This window comes from Scyliorhinus canicula, chromosome 1, assembly GCF_902713615.1.
Source record: "Scyliorhinus canicula chromosome 1, sScyCan1.1, whole genome shotgun sequence".
Classification (NCBI taxonomy): domain Eukaryota; kingdom Metazoa; phylum Chordata; class Chondrichthyes; order Carcharhiniformes; family Scyliorhinidae; genus Scyliorhinus; species Scyliorhinus canicula.
In genome coordinates, this window is record NC_052146.1 from 163,300,217 (window position 1) to 163,317,964 (window position 17,748).

At 50.1% G+C, this 17,748-nt stretch overlaps 1 protein-coding gene across 3 annotated transcripts in view; it reads right to left on the reverse strand.

Moving 5' to 3' along the window:
* trit1 (tRNA isopentenyltransferase 1) overlaps positions 1 to 17,748 on the reverse strand; it is a 61,143-nt gene that overhangs the window by 17,020 nt on the left and 26,375 nt on the right. For all 3 annotated transcript variants that reach the window (XM_038801966.1, XM_038801976.1, XM_038801959.1), the window contains 2 exons: positions 5,282 to 5,391; positions 2,420 to 2,497 (listed from right to left, as the gene is read on the reverse strand). In XM_038801966.1, the coding sequence (XP_038657894.1) occupies positions 2,420 to 2,497; positions 5,282 to 5,391 (188 nt within the window). The remainder of the gene's footprint in view (positions 1 to 2,419; positions 2,498 to 5,281; positions 5,392 to 17,748) is intronic.

The following is a 17,748-nucleotide window of genomic DNA, read 5'->3' on the forward strand; positions in this document are numbered from 1 at the left end:
ACCTATTGGACTTTAACCTGGTGTTGTAAGACTTCTTACTGTGCTCACCCCAGTCCAACGCCGGCATCTCCACAAAATCTTAAATATATCACTGATCAATTCTAATTTCATAGCCAACTGCTAATCGGATTAAAAAATAGTGGAAATGTGATGATTAAATATGTGGCATTTGACCGTCATTAACTGGATGTTGTTATTAGTATCACTTTGCAGCCCTATCAGTATCGATTTTTGTTTTGTGTGTACTGTGGACACCTAAAATGGCCAACTAGAGCAGTGCATCTCAAACTATCTGATGTGGCGTACCAGCAGTTTTTTTTTCAATGTGCCAAACTAGCGAAACAAGCCAATCCAGGATTACTGTCTCTTTCTTTTCTGGAAACACTCCCAAGTACCGGCAGACGATGGCTCGCGTACCGGTACCACACTTTGAGAAGCATTGAACTAGAGCATATTGGGATACCTGACATTAAGATTTAAAGTGTCCCATAGAAATTGTTGCAGCTAACTCATTATCTCAGTTAGCAGATAAGTGGCCCCTTTTTGGTTGATTACACGGTCTGGAATTTAATTGGATTCCTGATGAGATCACCCTCCCCTTTGTATTGTGACACACACACCTTTTGTCTATAACAGTATCACCAAGAGCGATGACGGCAATCGATCACCTCGGCTTTTGTATTGCTAATATACCTATCTCTGTAGAATTACCATAGATGCATTGATGTCTCTGATCACCTCTCTTTTGTATCAAAATTATACCTTTGTCTTAGTCTCAGGCAACAGAAAGGCTCAGAAATTATCAATGTCACTACCTGTGGGGGATGGGTTTTTTGTGTATAATGATCTGTACTTCCCTTTGTGTGGCAGTGTGTGCCTGGCTGTGACCTTTGATTGTAGTGGTCACTCTCCTTGTGCAAGCAAAACCTAATAAACTTAACTGTGTTGTAATCGGTTACATTTTCAGCCTAAAAGTCTTACTAGGATGTCAAAGTTTTCTACAGTATCCGTAGAATATTTTACTCTTTCTTTTTATATTTCTTGATCATTTTCTAGATTCCCTTTATGAATGAACATTGCTTATTGTCACAAATAGGCTTCAAATGAAGTTCCTGTGAAAAGCCCCTAGTCACCACATTCCGGCGCCTGTTCGGGGAGGCTGGTACAGAACCTTTACCTTCTTGATTGCTTTATTGACTTTTTTTCCTAACCTCTTTGTACATTTTTGTCATCCTCTCCTATTGTCTATTAGTATACGTCTCTTGCATTCATTTTATTTTTGTCCTTACATGCTTCTTCTTCTTCATCACAGCTAGTTTGTTCTTGTGTATTAGCAGAATCAATTTCTTATGGACTCTATCCCATCAGTTTAAACGTGTCCAGACCACTGCCTGCTTCTTCGCTCACCAGTAAATTTTTCCAGTTTATTTTCCCCAATTTCTTTCTCACCCCTTTTAAAATAAGCTTTATCCCAATTTATTATTTGGTCTTTGTTTGTGTCTTTCTCAATCTTGATGTTGGGATCATCTATTTAACATTAAACAGCTAAATGAACAAGCCCAGTACAACAGTACATTTGCTACAAATATAACTTTTACTGAGCCGTTAACACAGAGCTGTGAGGCGGACACCATTTGGCCCATCATGCCTTTGGTGACATTCTGAAAGAGCCATCAATTAGTCCAACTGGCCTAGTCTTCACTCAGCCCTGAAAATTATTTGTTTCTCAAGTATCCAATTCCCTTTGGAAAGTAACTGCTGGATAGTCTAATCCGGATCCTAACAATTTGCATCAAAAAACAATTACGTCTCCCCGTAATTTTATTATTAATTCCGCCCATCCGTTTTAGACTATTCTTATTTAGAATGGAAGCTTCTATCTATGGGCAGCACGGTAGCATAGTGGTTAGCACTATGGCTTCACAGCGCCAGGGTCCTAGATTCGATTCCTGTTTGGGTCACTGTCTGTGCAGAGTCTGCACCTTCTCCCCGTGTGTGCGTGGGTTTCCTCCGGGTGCTCCGGTTTCCTCCCACAGTCCAAAGATGTGCAGGTTAGGTGGATTGGCCATGATCAATTGCCCTTAGGTTAAATGGGGTTGCTTGGTTAAGGGGATAGAATGGGGTTGCTGGGTTACGGGGCTAGGGTGGAGGTGTGGGCTTAAGTAGGGTGCCCTTTCCAGGAGTCGGTGCAGACTCGATGGGCCAAATGGCCTCCTTCTGCACTGTAAATTTTATAATTCTATCTGTCCGTGATAGAGTGTTGGTGCAGGATATATAGTTAATTGAAGATCAGGGTTGTACATTCCCACAGAACCCCGGAATGGGCAGATTTGATTGTTAATATTGCACACTAAAAGAGTGGGCTTGTGTCCTTTCCAGGCCCCTTGGTTTGTTCTTCAGTTCTTGTTCTGCTACTCACTTTTCAGGAAACGATTGCGGACCCATTTATTTTGCTTTCTTGCGTAACGCTTGGTGACTTGCTTGAGCGCAGCGATACCTGCCGGGTGGGGGAAAGAACATGGTGTAAACAGACCAAGCACACACTCCCTCCCTTCTACACCAAACAAACATGGCAGGGTCAGAGTGTGCAGTGTTCAAATACACTCCTTCACATGCCAAATAAATGTAACAGAATCACAATTGCATGAATACAAGATAGAACATAGAACATTACAGCACAGTACGGGCCCTTCTGCCCTCGATGTTGCGCCGACCCGTGAAACCATCTGAAGCCTATCTGACCTACACTATTCCATTTTCATCCATACGTCTGTCCAGTGACCACTTAAATGCCCTTAAAGTTGGCGAGTCTACTACTGTTGCAGGCAGGGCGTTCCACACCCCTACTACTCTCTGAGTAAAGAAACTGCCTCTGACATCTGTCCTATATCTACTACCCCTCAATTTAAAGCTATGTCCCCTCGTGTTGGTCATCACCATCCGAGGAAAAAGACTCTCACTGTCCACCCTATCTAACCCTCTGACTATCTTATATGTCTCTATTAAGTCACCTCTCAGCCTTCTCCTCTCTAACGAAAACAACCTCAAGTCCCTGAGCTTTTCCTCGTAAGACCTTCCCTCCATACCAGGCAACATCCTAGTAAATCTCCTCTGAACCCTTTCCAAAGCTTCCACATCCTTCCTATAATGTGGTGACTAGATCTGCTTTGGGATTTCAATGGTACGTCCATTGATGACTGCTGTGGAAGCTTGGCTCCATCAGTAGCACTCTTGACTTCCAGTGACATGATTCAGAGTTCTCCCTTGTGCCTGGTTAACCTCTATCCTTATGGTTGGCATGTATCATTAAATAACAACACTGACTACACTTCAAAAATAATTAATTGACTGGGAAGCACTTTGGTGGCATCCTTTGGATGTGCAAGTTGCCATTTAACTGCATGTTCACTCTTTCCTTGAAGTTGTTCAGCTGATATTCGTGGATGTTGTGCTGCTATCGGAGGAAGACCATGGTCATCAGCAAGCTGATCTTGCAAATGCTGTCCAAGGAACAGCAATGTGGGGGGAATGAAGAGAACTGTCATAGCAGCTGCCAGGAAAGTACTCAGACAACTCCACGTTCCTGTGCAGGCGGCCACTGACTAAACACTCACTAATGGAATGGAGCCTTTGCAATTCAGGTGGACTGAGGACTACAGTCAGAGGACAAGGAGGCCTGTAAACTCCTGGCCCGTTCCTGTTTCCCAATGTCCATAGGTAGAGTAGGAAGGTGTTTGCTGTGGGAAGTACTATGTCAGACATCCAACTGATACCGTTATGAGTTATAGCTCGGCTGATATTAATGACATCCCTTGAGCAGAGGCAACAAAGTGATTGTTACTGCCAGAGGCCATGTCCAGTTTGTCTTGGAGTTTGACTTCAACATGTAGCACAAGGAAGTAACTGCCTCCACCTCTACTAATGTCCAGTCAAACTCCCCTGATCTTGTGCATTCAGATGGAAGTGATGTACAGTATTACCAAACCCCAGTGATGCATTATACCAGTGCATTAGTGGATTGTTTTTGAGGACATTGCCAGTGCAGTAGATAACGGGGAGCCAATGGTGCCACACAGAAGGTTGCTGCATAAGATAAAGATGCATGGCATTAAGGGTAAAGTAGTGGCATGGATAGAGGATTGGTTAATTAATAGAAAGCAAAGAGTGGGGATTAATGGATGTTTCTCTGGTTGCCAATCAGTAGCTAATGGTGTCCTTCAGGGATCAGTGTTGGGCCCACAATTGTTCACAATTTACATAGATGATTTGGAGTTGGGGACCAAGGGCAATGTGTCCAAGTTTGCAGATGACACTAAGATGAGTGGTAAAGCAAAAAGTGCAGAAGATACTGGAAGTCTGTAGAGGGATTTGGATAGGTTAAGTGAATGTGCTAGGGTCTGGCAGATGGAATACAATGTTGACAAATGTGAGGTTATCCATTTTGGCAGGGATAACAGCAAACGGGATTATTATTTAAATGATAAAACATTAAAACATGCTGCTGTGCAGAGAGACTTGGGTGTGCTAGTGCATGAGTCGCAAAAAGTTGGTTTCGAGGTGCAACAGGTGATTAAGAAGGCAAATGGAATTTTGTCCTTCATTGCGAGAGGGATGGAGTTTAAGACTAGGGAGGTTATGCTGCAATTGTATAAGGTGTTAGTGAGGCAACACCTGGAGTATTGTGTTCAGTTTTGGGCTCCTTACTTGAGAAAGGACGTACTGGCACTGGAAGGTGTGCAGAGGAGATTCACTAGGTTACTCTCAGAGCTGAAGGGGTTGGATTACGAGGAGAGGTTGAGTAGACTAGGACTGTACTCGTTGGAATTTAGAAGGATGCGGGGGGGGGGGGGGGGGGGGGGGGGGGGGGGGGGGGAATCTTATAGAAACATAGAAGATTATGAAGGGAATAGATAGGATAGATGCGGGCAGGTTGTTTCCACTGGCGGTTGAAAGCAGAACTAGGGGACATAGCCTCAAAATAAGGGGAAGTAGATTTAGGACTGAGCATCGGAGGAACTTCTTCACCCAAAGGGTTGTGAATCTATGGAATTCCTTGCCCAGTGAAGCAGTAGAGGCTCCTTCATTAAATATTTTTAAGATAAAGATAGATAGTTTTTTGAAGAATAAAGGGATTAAGGATTATGGTGTTCGGGCCGGAAAGTGGAGCTGAGTCCACAAAAGATCAGCCATGGTTCCATTGAATGGCGGAGCAGGCCCGACGGACCAGATGGCCTACACCTGCTCCTAGTTCTTATGTTCTTATGACTATACACATTGTTACCTTGGGTCAGCAGCTTTTCCCTAGTCTCACTGCAGCTGTTGTTGGAGGTCAGGTATTCATGGAATTCCTTGAATCCAATAGACTGGAAGACACCATGTTGATAATCCTGGCTGTGTCCCAATGGAAAAAGATCCAGACACAAGTATCAATCAATAATCTGCTAATTAATGAAACAAAAAGAATGCACAGCAGAGTGATTCACTAAATACACAATTACACATCCCCTCAGTACGGCAACCTTCCATGGGCTCCAGACAAACACTTTACATCACCGGTATGGTGACACGTCTCTCACTAATGGTCTCTGCTTGTCATCGGCGAGAGGGTAAAATATTCCCAAATTACAAGATGGCCTCTTAATCTCTGTTCACAGTTACAAATTGCACTGATTTCCTCAGGACGCGATGTTACAACTCCCTCATTAGGAAGTCAGGTTGTGAGGGTATTGCCATCCTCTCAGTCCTCAGCTGAACATGCAACACACAGTGCCGGGCGGGAAGCGTTGGGGGGGAGTGAGTGCCAGGCAGCAGTTGTTTGGAGGGGAGAGAGTGTCGGGCAGGAGGACTTTGTAGGGGGCAGAGCGAATGTCAGACAGGAGATGCTGGGATTTGGGGGGCGGGGGGGGGGAGAAGGGTATGTGAGTGCTGGGTGGGAGGTGGTGGGGGAGGAGTGAGTGCTGGGTGGGAGGTGTTGGGGGAGTGAGTGCTGGGTGGGAGGTGTTGGGGGAGGAGTGAATGCTGGGTGGGAGGTGTTGGGGGAGTGACTGCTGGGTGGAAGGTGTGGGGGAGTGACTGCTGGGTGGGAGGTGTTGGGGGAGTGACTGCTGGGTGGAAGGTGTGGGGGAGTGACTGCTGGGTGGGAGGTGTTGGGGGAGTGGGTGCTGGGTGGGAGGTGTGGGAGGGGGGAGTGAGTGAGTGCTGGGTGGGAGGTGTTGGGGGAGGAGTGAGTGCTGGGTGGGAGGTGCTGGGGCAGTGAGTGCTGGGTGGGAGGTGTTGGGGAGTGAGTGCTGGGTGGGATGTGCTGGGGGAGTGAGTGCTGGGTGGGAGGTGGTGTTGAGGGAGTGAGTGCTGGGTGGGAGGTGTTGGGGGGCAGTGAGTGCTGGGTGGGAGGTGTTGGGGGAGTGAGTGCTGGGTGGGAGGTGTTGGGGGAGTGAGTGCTGGGTGGGAGGTGTTGGGGGAGTGAGTGCTGGGTGGGAGGTGTTGGGGAGTGAGTGCTGGGTGGGAGGTGTTGGGGGGCAGTGAGTGCTGGGTGGGAGGTGTTGGGGCAGTGAGTGCTGGGTGGGAGATGTTGGGGGAGTGAGTGCTGGGTGGGAGGTGTTGGGGGAGTGAGTGCTGGGTGGGAGGTGGTGTTGGGGGAGTGAGTGCTGGGTGGAAGGTGTTGGGGGAGTGAGTGCTGGGTGGGAGGTGTTGGGGGAGTGAGTGCTGGGAGGGAGATGTTGGGGGAGTGAGTGCTGGGTGGGAGGTGTTGGGGGGGAGTGAGTGCTGGGTGGGAGGTGTTAGGGGAGTGAGTGCTGGGTGGGAGGTGTTAGGGGAGTGAGTGCTGGGTGGGAGGTGTTGGGGAGGAGTGAGTATTGGGTGGGAGGTGTTGGGGGAGGAGTGAGTGCTGGGTGGGAGGTGTTGGGGGAGTGAGTGCTGGGTGGGACGTGTTGGGGGAGGAGTGAGTGCTGGGTGGGAGGTGTTGGGGGAGTGAGTGCTGGATGGGAGGTGTTGGGGGAGGAGTGAGTGCTGGGTGGGAGGTGTTAGGGGAGTGAGTGTTGGGTGGGAGGTGTTGGGGGGCAGTGAGTGCTGGGTGGGAGGTGTTGGGGGAGTGAGTGCTGGGTGCGAGGTGTTGGGGGGGAGTGAGTGCTGGGTGGGAGGTGTTGGGGGAGTGAGTGCTGGGTGGGAGGTGTTGGGGGGGAGTGAGTGCTGGGGGGGAGTGAGTGCTGGGTGGGAGGTGGTGGGGGGGGAGTAAGTGCTGGGTGGGAGGTGTTGGGGGAGTGAGTGCTGGGTGGGAGGTGTTGGGGGAGTGAGTGCTGGGTGGGAGGTGTTGGGGGAGGAGTGAGTGCTGGGTGGGAGGTGTTGGGGGAGTGAGTGCTGGGTGGGAGGTGTTAGGGGAGTGAGTGCTGGGTGGGAGGTGTTGGGGGAGTGAGTGCTGGGTGGGAGGTGTTGGAGTGAGTGCTGGGTGGGAGGTGTTGGGTGGAGGAGTGAGTGCTGGGTGGGAGGTGTTGGGGGAGTGAGTGCTGGGTGGGAGGTGTTGGGAGAGTGACTGCTGGGTGGGAGGTGTTGGGGGGGAGTGAGTTCTGGGTGGGAGGTGTTGGGGGAGGAGTGAGTGCCGGGTGGGAGGTGTTGGGGGAGTGAGTGCTGGGTGGGAGGTGGTGGGGGGGAGTGAGTGCTGGGTGGGAGGTGTTGGGGGAGTGAGTGCTGGGTGGGAGGTGTTGGGGGGGCTGAGAGTGCTGGTGGGAGGTGTTGGGGGAGGAGTGAGTGCTGGGTGGGAGGTGTTGGGGGAGTGAGTGCTGGGTGGGAGGTGTTGGGGGAGTGACTGCTGGGTGGAAGGTGTGGGGGAGTGACTGCTGGGTGGGAGGTGTTGGGGGAGTGACTGCTGGGTGGAAGGTGTGGGGGAGTGACTGCTGGGTGGGAGGTGTTGGGGGAGTGGGTGCTGGGTGGGAGGTGTGGGAGGGGGGAGTGAGTGAGTGCTGGGTGGGAGGTGTTGGGGGAGGAGTGAGTGCTGGGTGGGAGGTGCTGGGGCAGTGAGTGCTGGGTGGGAGGTGTTGGGGGAGTGAGTGCTGGGTGGGATGTGCTGGGGGAGTGAGTGCTGGGTGGGAGGTGGTGTTGAGGGAGTGAGTGCTGGGTGGGAGGTGTTGGGGGGCAGTGAGTGCTGGGTGGGAGGTGTTGGGGGAGTGAGTGCTGGGTGGGAGGTGTTGGGGGAGTGAGTGCTGGGTGGGAGGTGTTGGGGGAGTGAGTGCTGGGTGGGAGGTGTTGGGGAGTGAGTGCTGGGTGGGAGGTGTTGGGGGGCAGTGAGTGCTGGGTGGGAGGTGTTGGGGCAGTGAGTGCTGGGTGGGAGATGTTGGGGGAGTGAGTGCTGGGTGGGAGGTGTTGGGGGAGTGAGTGCTGGGTGGGAGGTGGTGTTGGGGGAGTGAGTGCTGGGTGGAAGGTGTTGGGGGAGTGAGTGCTGGGTGGGAGGTGTTGGGGGAGTGAGTGCTGGGAGGGAGATGTTGGGGGAGTGAGTGCTGGGTGGGAGGTGTTGGGGGGGAGTGAGTGCTGGGTGGGAGGTGTTAGGGGAGTGAGTGCTGGGTGGGAGGTGTTAGGGGAGTGAGTGCTGGGTGGGAGGTGTTGGGGAGGAGTGAGTATTGGGTGGGAGGTGTTGGGGGAGGAGTGAGTGCTGGGTGGGAGGTGTTGGGGGAGTGAGTGCTGGGTGGGACGTGTTGGGGGAGGAGTGAGTGCTGGGTGGGAGGTGTTGGGGGAGTGAGTGCTGGATGGGAGGTGTTGGGGGAGGAGTGAGTGCTGGGTGGGAGATGTTGGGGGGCAGTGAGTGCTGGGTGGGAGGTGTTAGGGGAGTGAGTGTTGGGTGGGAGGTGTTGGGGGAGGAGTGAGTGCTGGGTGAGAGGTGTTGGGGGGCAGTGAGTGCTGGGTGGGAGGTGTTGGGGGAGTGAGTGCTGGGTGCGAGGTGTTGGGGGGGAGTGAGTGCTGGGTGGGAGGTGTTGGGGGAGTGAGTGCTGGGTGGGAGGTGTTGGGGGGGAGTGAGTGCTGGGGGGGAGTGAGTGCTGGGTGGGAGGTGGTGGGGGGGGGAGTAAGTGCTGGGTGGGAGGTGTTGGGGGAGTGAGTGCTGGGTGGGAGGTGTTGGGGGAGTGAGTGCTGGGTGGGAGGTGGTGGGGGGGGAGTAAGTGCTGGGTGGGAGGTGTTGGGGGAGTGAGTGCTGGGTGGGAGGTGTTAGGGGAGTGAGTGCTGGGTGGGAGGTGTTGGGGGAGTGAGTGCTGGGTGGGAGGTGTTGGAGTGAGTGCTGGGTGGGAGGTGTTGGGTGGAGGAGTGAGTGCTGGGTGGGAGGTGTTGGGGGAGTGAGTGCTGGGTGGGAGGTGTTGGGAGAGTGACTGCTGGGTGGGAGGTGTTGGGGGGGAGTGAGTTCTGGGTGGGAGGTGTTGGGGGAGGAGTGAGTGCCGGGTGGGAGGTGTTGGGGGAGTGAGTGCTGGGTGGGAGGTGGTGGGGGGGAGTGAGTGCTGGGTGGGAGGTGTTGGGGGAGTGAGTGCTGGGTGGGAGGTGTTGGGGGAGGAGTGAGTGCTGGGTGGGAGGTGTTGGGGGAGTGAGTGCTGGGTCGGAGGTGTTGGGGGAGGAGTGAGTGCTGGGTGGGAGGTGGTGTTGGGGGAGTGAGTGCTGGGTGGGAGGTGTTAGGGGAGTGAGTGCTGGGTGGGAGGTGGTGGGGGGGAGTGAGTGCTGGGTGGGAGGTGGTGGGGGGGGAGTGAGTGCTGGGTGGGAGGTGTTGGGGGAGTGAGTGCTGGGTGGGAGGTGTTGGGGGAGGAGTGAGTGCTGGGTGGGAGGTGTTAGGGGAGTGAGTGCTGGGTGGGAGATGTTGGGGGAGTGAGTGCTGGGTGGGAGATGTTGGGGGAGTGAGTGCTGGATGGGAGGTGTTAGGGGAGTGAGTGCTGGGTGGGAGATGTTAGGGGGAGTGAGTGCTGGGTGGGAGATGTTGGGGGGGCAGTGAATGCTGGGTGGGTGGTGTTGGGGGAGTGAGTGCTGGGTGGGAGGTGTTGGGGGAGGAGTGAGTGCTGGGTGGGAGGTGTTGGGGAGTGAGTGCTGGATGGGAGGTGTTGGGGGAGGAGTGAGTGCTGGGTGGGAGGTGTTGGGGGAGGAGTGAGTGCTGGGTGGGAGGTGTTGGGGGAGGAGTGAGTGCTGGGTGGGAGGTGTTGGGGGAGTGAGTGCTGGGTGGGACGTGTTGGGGGAGGAGTGAGTGCTGGGTGGGAGGTGTTGGGGAGTGAGTGCTGGGTGGCAAGTGTTGGGGGGGTGAGTGCTGGATTAGGAGGTGTTGGGGGAGGAGTGAGTGCTGGGTGGGAGGTGTTGGGGGGACAGTGAGTGCTGGGTGGGAGATGTTGGGGGAGTGAGTGCTGTGTGGGAGCTGTTGAGGGGGGGAGGGGGAGTGAGTGCTGGGTGGGAGGTGTTGGGGGGCAGTGAGTGCTGGGTGGGAGGTGTTGGAGGAGTGAGTGCTGGGTGGCAAGTGTTGGGGGGGTGAGTGCTGGGTGGGAGGTGTTGGGGGGAGGAGTGAGTGCTGTGTGGGAGGTCTTGTTGGGGGGAAGGGCGTAATACCGGACGGCAGCGATTGACACATTAACAGATATAGAACACCAGGGGAATGTTTGTTAAAGAGAGAAATCTGTGGGGCAGCACGGTGGCCTAGTGGTTAGCACCACCGCCTCACGGCGCTGAGGTCCCAGGTTCGATCCCGGCTCTGGGTCACTGTCTGTGTGGAGTTTGCACATTCTCCCCGTGTCTGCGTGGGTTTCGCCCCCACAACCCAAAAATGTGCAGAGTAGGTGGATTGGCCACACTAAATTGCCCCTTAATAGAAAAAATAATTGGGTAATCTAAATTTATAAAAAAAAAGAGAGAAATCTGTGGGTAACTGGAGAAATAATGTGGACATTAAAGGGTCATAAAGAGATTCCCAACGTATAAAAAATACATGGAGTGATATGGATGTAAAAATTATAAAGTGCAATGGATTGAATGGATGGATTTGTTTATTGTCACATGTAACAAAATAATAATAACCTTTTATTGTCACAAGTATGAATTTACTGTGAAAAGCCCCTAGTCGCCACATTCCAGCATCTTTTTGGGGAAGTCGGTACGGGAATTGAAACCGCACTGCTAGCCTTGTTCTGCATCACAAACCAGCTGTCTAGCCCACTGAGCTAAACCAGCCCCTCCGGGGTACCGAGGTACAATGAAAAGTATTTTTCTGCGAGCAGCTCAACAGATCATTAAGTACATGAAAAAAAAGGAAATAAAATAAAATACATAATACGGCAACACAAGGTCCACAAGGTAACTAAATAAACACCGGCATCAGGTGAAGCATACAGGGATGTAGTGTTAATGAGGTCACTAGGAGTCTGGTAACAGTGGGAAAGAAGCTGTTTGAGTCCGTTCATGCGTGTTCTCAGACTTTTATATCTTAGGTGGAGAATGAAGAAATGGGAGGGGAAATTAGTTGGAAAATAAATTGGTGGAGTATTGAAAAGGCATCATCAGCATGTAAGAGGAAGAGGGGAAAAAGTTTCTGAAATATATTCATGGAATGTGTGCATCACTGGCAGCACTTACTGTCCATCCCTAATTGACCTTGAGAAAGTGGTGGTGAGAAGATGTCAAATCAAATGATCAAGGGATAGATAGCAAGCAACCTAAATGATTCTCCTGTATGGTCTGAAAGAAAATTCAGCAGTCGAGGGCATTCAGCCTCTGATCTTCGGGTAAGCATTCTCCAAGGCGGCCTTCAGGATCACCAAGCAGAAACTGATGACCAAGTTCTGCACGCATGAGTACGACCTCAAACGGGACCTTGGATTCATGTCTCATTTCATTCACCCCGACCATCTGGCCTGAGCTTATGAAATCCTACCAACTGCCCAGGCTTGAGAGAATTCACACTTCTTTAACCCGTGATTATACCCCTCTCCAGTCACCGTCTGGACCTGTAAATACTTAATTACCTGCTAATACTTGCATTCAAAGTATCGTCTTGCATCATTTACTTTGTCTACATAGTGGTTGTGGGACCCACCTCTTCACTCACCTGAGGAAGGAGCACTGCTCCGAAAGCAAGTGATTCGAAACAAACCTGTTGGATTTTAACCTGGTGTTGTAAGACTTCTTACTGTGCTCACCCCAGTCCAACACCGGCATCTCCACATCAATTAAATTAAATTGGCAGCTGGTTATTCCCTTCTTTAAGAGATATTTCAGGAATGCTAGCAGAGTGATAACGTCACTGAACTGGTAATCCAGAAACCTGGACTAATGCCCCAGATATCACCCCACCCCCAGAGTTCAAATCTCACCACAGCAGCTGGAGGTATTTAAATACAATTAATAATTAATTTGGAATAAAAAGCTGGTCTCCAATGATGACCATGAAACTACCAGATTGCCATAAAAATCTATCTGGTTCATTTTTGCCCTCCAGGGAAGGAAATCTGTCAGTCTGCCTTACAGGTGACTCCAGGTCCACAGCAAGGCATTTGACTCATAACTGCCCTCTGAAATGGCTGAGCAAGCCACTCTGTCATGTGAAACCATGACAAGAAATACGGACCACCCAGCATCAACCCACGCACTGGAAATGTCCACTCTGCCCAGTTGACCCTGCGTGCTCCTTACTAACATCTGGGGGCTTGTGTCAAAATTGGGAGAGCTGTCCCACAGATTGGTCAAGCTGACACAGTTAGACTGAGAGAATTGTACCTTACAGGCAATGTCCCAGACACTACCATCACTGGGTATGGCCTGTCCCATCGGTAGACAGATCCATCAAAGGTGACGGCATAGTGGCGATCAGTGGTCCTGGAAATCATCATCCAGTCCGGACCCCATGAAGTCTCACGGCATCAGGTTAAACATGGACAAGGAAGCCTCGCACAAGCTACCGTAACCCCTCAGCTGATGAATCAGCACTCCTCCATGTTGTACACCAATTGGAGGATGCATTGAGTATTGCAAGGGCACATAATGTACTCTCGGTGATGGGAGGGGCTTCAATGTTCATCAGCACGAGTGGCTGCATAGCACCACTACTGACCGGGTTGGCACAGTCCTGAACGACATAGCTGTTAGACTGGCTCTGGAGGCAGGTGGTGAGGGAACTAGCAAGAGGTAAGAATCTACTTGACCTCCCCCTGACCAATCTGCCTGCCCCAGATGCATCTATGACAGTATTAGATCATCTTTGATCATAGAACTTACAGTGCATTCAGCCCATCGAGTCTGCACCGGCTCCTGGAAAGAGCACCCTACCCAAGGTTAACACCGCCACCCTGGAGCTATGAAGCGATTGTGCTATCCACAATGCTACCGTGCATATTAGTATGAGAGAACACCAGACAGTCCCACATTGAGGATATTTCTTGATGGGTGTTGTGGAACACTACCACCGTGCTAAATGGGATAGATTCAGAATAGGTGCAGCAACTCAAAACTGGGCATGTATCAGGTGCTATGCACCATTAGCCCCAGTAGAATTGTAGTTAAAAAAAAAATCACCTTTTTTATTCGCTTTTGGGATGGGAACGTCGCTGGCTGGGCCAGCATTTGTTATCCATCTCTAATTGCCTTTCAACTGAGTGGCTTCCTAGGCCAATTCAGTGGAGTGGAGTCAAGAGTCAATCACATTGCTGTGCGGGTCTGGAGTCACATGTAAACCAGACCGGGTATGGATGGCAAATTTCCTTCCCTGAAGGACATGACTGAACCAGATGAGATTTAACGACAATTGGCAACTGTTGCATGGTCATCATTAGACTTTTAATTCCAGATTTGTTTATTGAATCGAAATTTCACCATCTGCTGTGGTGGGATTTGATCCCAGGATCCCAGAGCATTACTTTGGGTCTCTGGATTACTAGTCTACTGACATTACCACTACGCCACTGCCTCCCAATAATCTGCAACCACACAGCCTTGCGTGTTCCTCACTTTACCACGATCAATTCAGGGGACCACCCCGGTTCAGTGAGAAGTGCAGTCAAGCCAGGAACAGCAACAGGCACACTTAGAAATGAGGTGTCAACTTCAACCTACAGCACTAAACTACGTACATACTAATGGTAGCAGCATGTGACGAACAGAGCTAAACAATCATATAACTGAGGGAGCAGATTAAAGCTCTGCAGTCCTAACATATCCAGTTGTGAATGGTGGTGGACAATAGTGGTTAGCACTATGGCTTCACAGCACCAGGGTCGCAGGTTCGATTCCCGGCTTAGGTCACTGTCTGTGCAGAATCTGCACGTTCTCCCAATGTCTGCGTGGGTTTCCTCCGAGTGCTCCAGTTTCCTTCCACAAGTCCCAAAAAATGTGCTATTAGGTAATTTGGACATTCTGAATTCTCTCTCAGTGTACCTGAACAAGCACCGGAATGTGGCAGCTGGGAGCTTTTCATAGTAACTTCATTGCAGTGTTAATGTAAGCCTACTTGTGACATAAGAACATAAGAACTAGGAGCAGGAGTAGGCCATCTGGCCCCTCGAGCCTGCTCCGCCATTCAATTAGATCATGGCTGATCTTTTGTGGACTCAGCTCCACTTTCCGGCCCGAACACCATAACCCTTAATCCCTTTATTCTTCAAAAAACTATCTACTTTACCTTAAAAACATGTAATGAAGGAGCCTCAACTGCTTCACTGGGCAAGGAATTCCATAGATTCACAACCCTTTGGGTGAAGAAGTTCCTCCTAAACTCAGTTCTAAATCTACTTCCCCTTATTTTGAGGCTATGCCCCCTAGTTCTGCTGTCACCCGCCAGTGGAAACAACCTGCCCGCATCTATCCTATCTATTCCCTTCATAATTTTAAATGTTTCTATAAGATCCCCCCTCATCCTTCTAAATTCCAACGAGTACAGTCCCAGTCTACTCAACCTCTCCTCATAATCCAACCCCTTCAGCTCTGGGATTAACCTAGTGAATCTCCTCTGCACACCCTCCAGCGCCAGTACGTCCTTTCTCAAGTAAGGAGACCAAAACTGAACACAATACTCCAGGTGTGGCCGCACTAACACCTTATACAATTGCAACATTGCAATAAAGATTATTATTATTAAACAACTCCCTGGACGAGGTGGTTCCATAAATAACCCACCCTCAACAATGGGGGAGTCTGGTACATCAATCAAAAAAAAAATAAGGCTGAAGCGTTCGCAACAAGCCAGAAGGTCCGAGTGGATGATCCGAAGGATAATTAATTATTAATGGCTGTATTTGCAACTGAAAGGTTATTTCCAGTGGGTCTCAGTACAAGGTCCATTCTTTGGTGGTATATATTAATAATTTGCACATAAATGTAGGAGGAATGATCAATGACCAAGGGGCTATCTGTGTGTGGAGCTGGAGGACATTGGTGGGGTGTTAAGTGAGTACTTCACATCTATCTTCACTTGGGAGGAGGAGAATGTTAGTACGGAATTTGAGAAGGAAGGACAGTGAGTTTCTTGAAAGTTTTGACATAAGGCTGTGAGGAGGTACTAGAGGGTTTGGCAGGTTTAAAAGTGGACAAATTCCCAGATCCAGATGAGTGGTATCACAGGCTGCTGTGGGAGGCAAGGGAGGGAATTATAGGAGCTCTGACCCAAATTTTTAATTCCTCTCTGGCCACAGGATTGGAGGGCAGTTAATATGGTTCCACTTTTCAAGAAAGGTGGTAGAGATAAACCAGGGAATTACAAACCAGTGAGTCTCACAGTGGTGGCAGGGAAACGAATGGAGAAAAAAATTCTGAAGGACAGAATCAGTTTCCACTTGAAGGTGCAAGGATTAATCAGGGGTAGTCAGCATGACTTTGTCAGAGGGAGGTCATGGCTAACAAATTTGGTTGAATTTGAGGAAATGATCAGGTGTGTAGATGAAGGTGGTGCAATTGGAGTAGTTTATATGGATTTCAGCAAAGCCTTTGATGAGGTCCCACATGAGAGACTGATAAAGAAGGTAAAAGCACATGGGATCCAGGGTAACGTGGCAAGTTGGAGCCAAGACAATGATAGGTGACAAGAGGGTGATAGCAGCAGGCTGTTTGTGTGACTGGAAGACGGTGTCCAGTGGCGTACCACCGGGAACAGTGCTGGGTCCCTTCTTGTTTGTGATATTATATATATATATATATATATATATATATAATATAAACGATATAGATGAGAATGTGGAGCAGGTCAGGTTCATAGGGCAGTTAAGGCAGCACACGGAACACTTGCCTTTATCATTCATGGCACGGATTATAAGAGCAGAGAGGTTATGTTGGAGCTGTATAAAACTTTGGTTAGACCACAGCTGGAGTACTGTGTTCAATTCTGGTCACCTCACTATAGGAAGGATGTGATTACAGTGGAGAAGGTGCAGAGGAGATTCACCAGGATGTTGCCTGGGTTGGCACGGTGGCACAGTGCTGCCTCACAGTGCAGAGACCCAAGATCGATTCTGACCTTGAGTGGCTATCTGTGTGGAGTTTGCACATTCTTCCCGTGCCTGCGTGGGTTTCCTCCGGGTGCTCCGGTTTCCTTCCAAAGTTGTGCAGGTTAGGTGGATTGGCTATGCTAAATTGTTCCTAGGTGGGGTTACGTGGAAAGGGTGGGTATTTGGCCTGGTGAGGTGCTCTTTCAAAGGGTCGATGCAGACTCAATGCGTCAAATGGCCTCTTTTTGAACTGTCGGGATTCTATGATTCAAGGGAGCATTGAGCTACGATGAGAGGCTGAATAAGCTCCGGTTGTTTTCTTTTGAGCAGAGAAGGCCGAGAGGGGACCCAATTGAGCTGTATATAATCATGAGGGGCATGGACAGAAATAGGAAGCAGCTGTTCCCCTTAGTTGAAGGGTCAATAACAGGGGGGGGGGGGGGCATAATTTTAAGGTGAGGGGCAGGAGGTTTAAAGGGAATTTGAGGAAAAAAAAAATTCACCCAGAGGGTGGTGGGTATCTGGAATGACTGCCTGGGGGGGTAGTAGAGGCAGGAAACCTCACAACCTTTAATAAGTACTTGGATGAGCATTTAAAATGTCATTCAAGGCTATGGACCAAGTGGTGGAAAGTGGGATTTGTGTAGATTTAATGAAGTTTTGTCAGTGCAGACTCGATGGACTGAAGGGGCTCTTCTGTACTGTATGACTCTATAACCTTGCAGAAGATACAAATATTGGCCACGTGGTTGCTGGCGAGGAGGATTGCTGTAGGCTGCAGGAAGATATCAAAGGACTGGTCAGGTGGGCAGAAAAGTGGCAAATAGAATTTAACCCAGAGAAGTGTGACGTGATGCATTTCAGGAAGTTAAACAAGGTAAATTATTACGCAATAAGTGGGAGGATACGGAGATGTGCAGAGGAAGTGAGTGACCTTGGAGTGAATGGCCACAGATCCCTGACGGTAACAGGACAGGTTGATTAGTGGTTAAGACGGAAATGGAATCCTTCCCTTTATTAGCTGAGGCAGAGAATATTAGAGCAGGAAGATTATGCTAGAACTGTGTAAAACATTAGTTAGGCTACAACTTGAGCACTGTGTACAGTTCTGGTCACTTTGCTACAGAAAGGATGTCATTGAATTAGAGAGGGTGCAAGGGGCATTTACGGGGCTGTTGCCAGAACTGGAAAATTACAGCTGAGATGAAAGATTGGACAGGCTGGGGTTGTTCTTTCTGGAACAGAGGAGGTTGAGGGGAGATTTGATTGAGAAAATACAAGATTGTGAGGGGTGTGGTAGAGTGAATGGGAAGGACTGATTTAGCAGAAAGGTTAGTGAGTA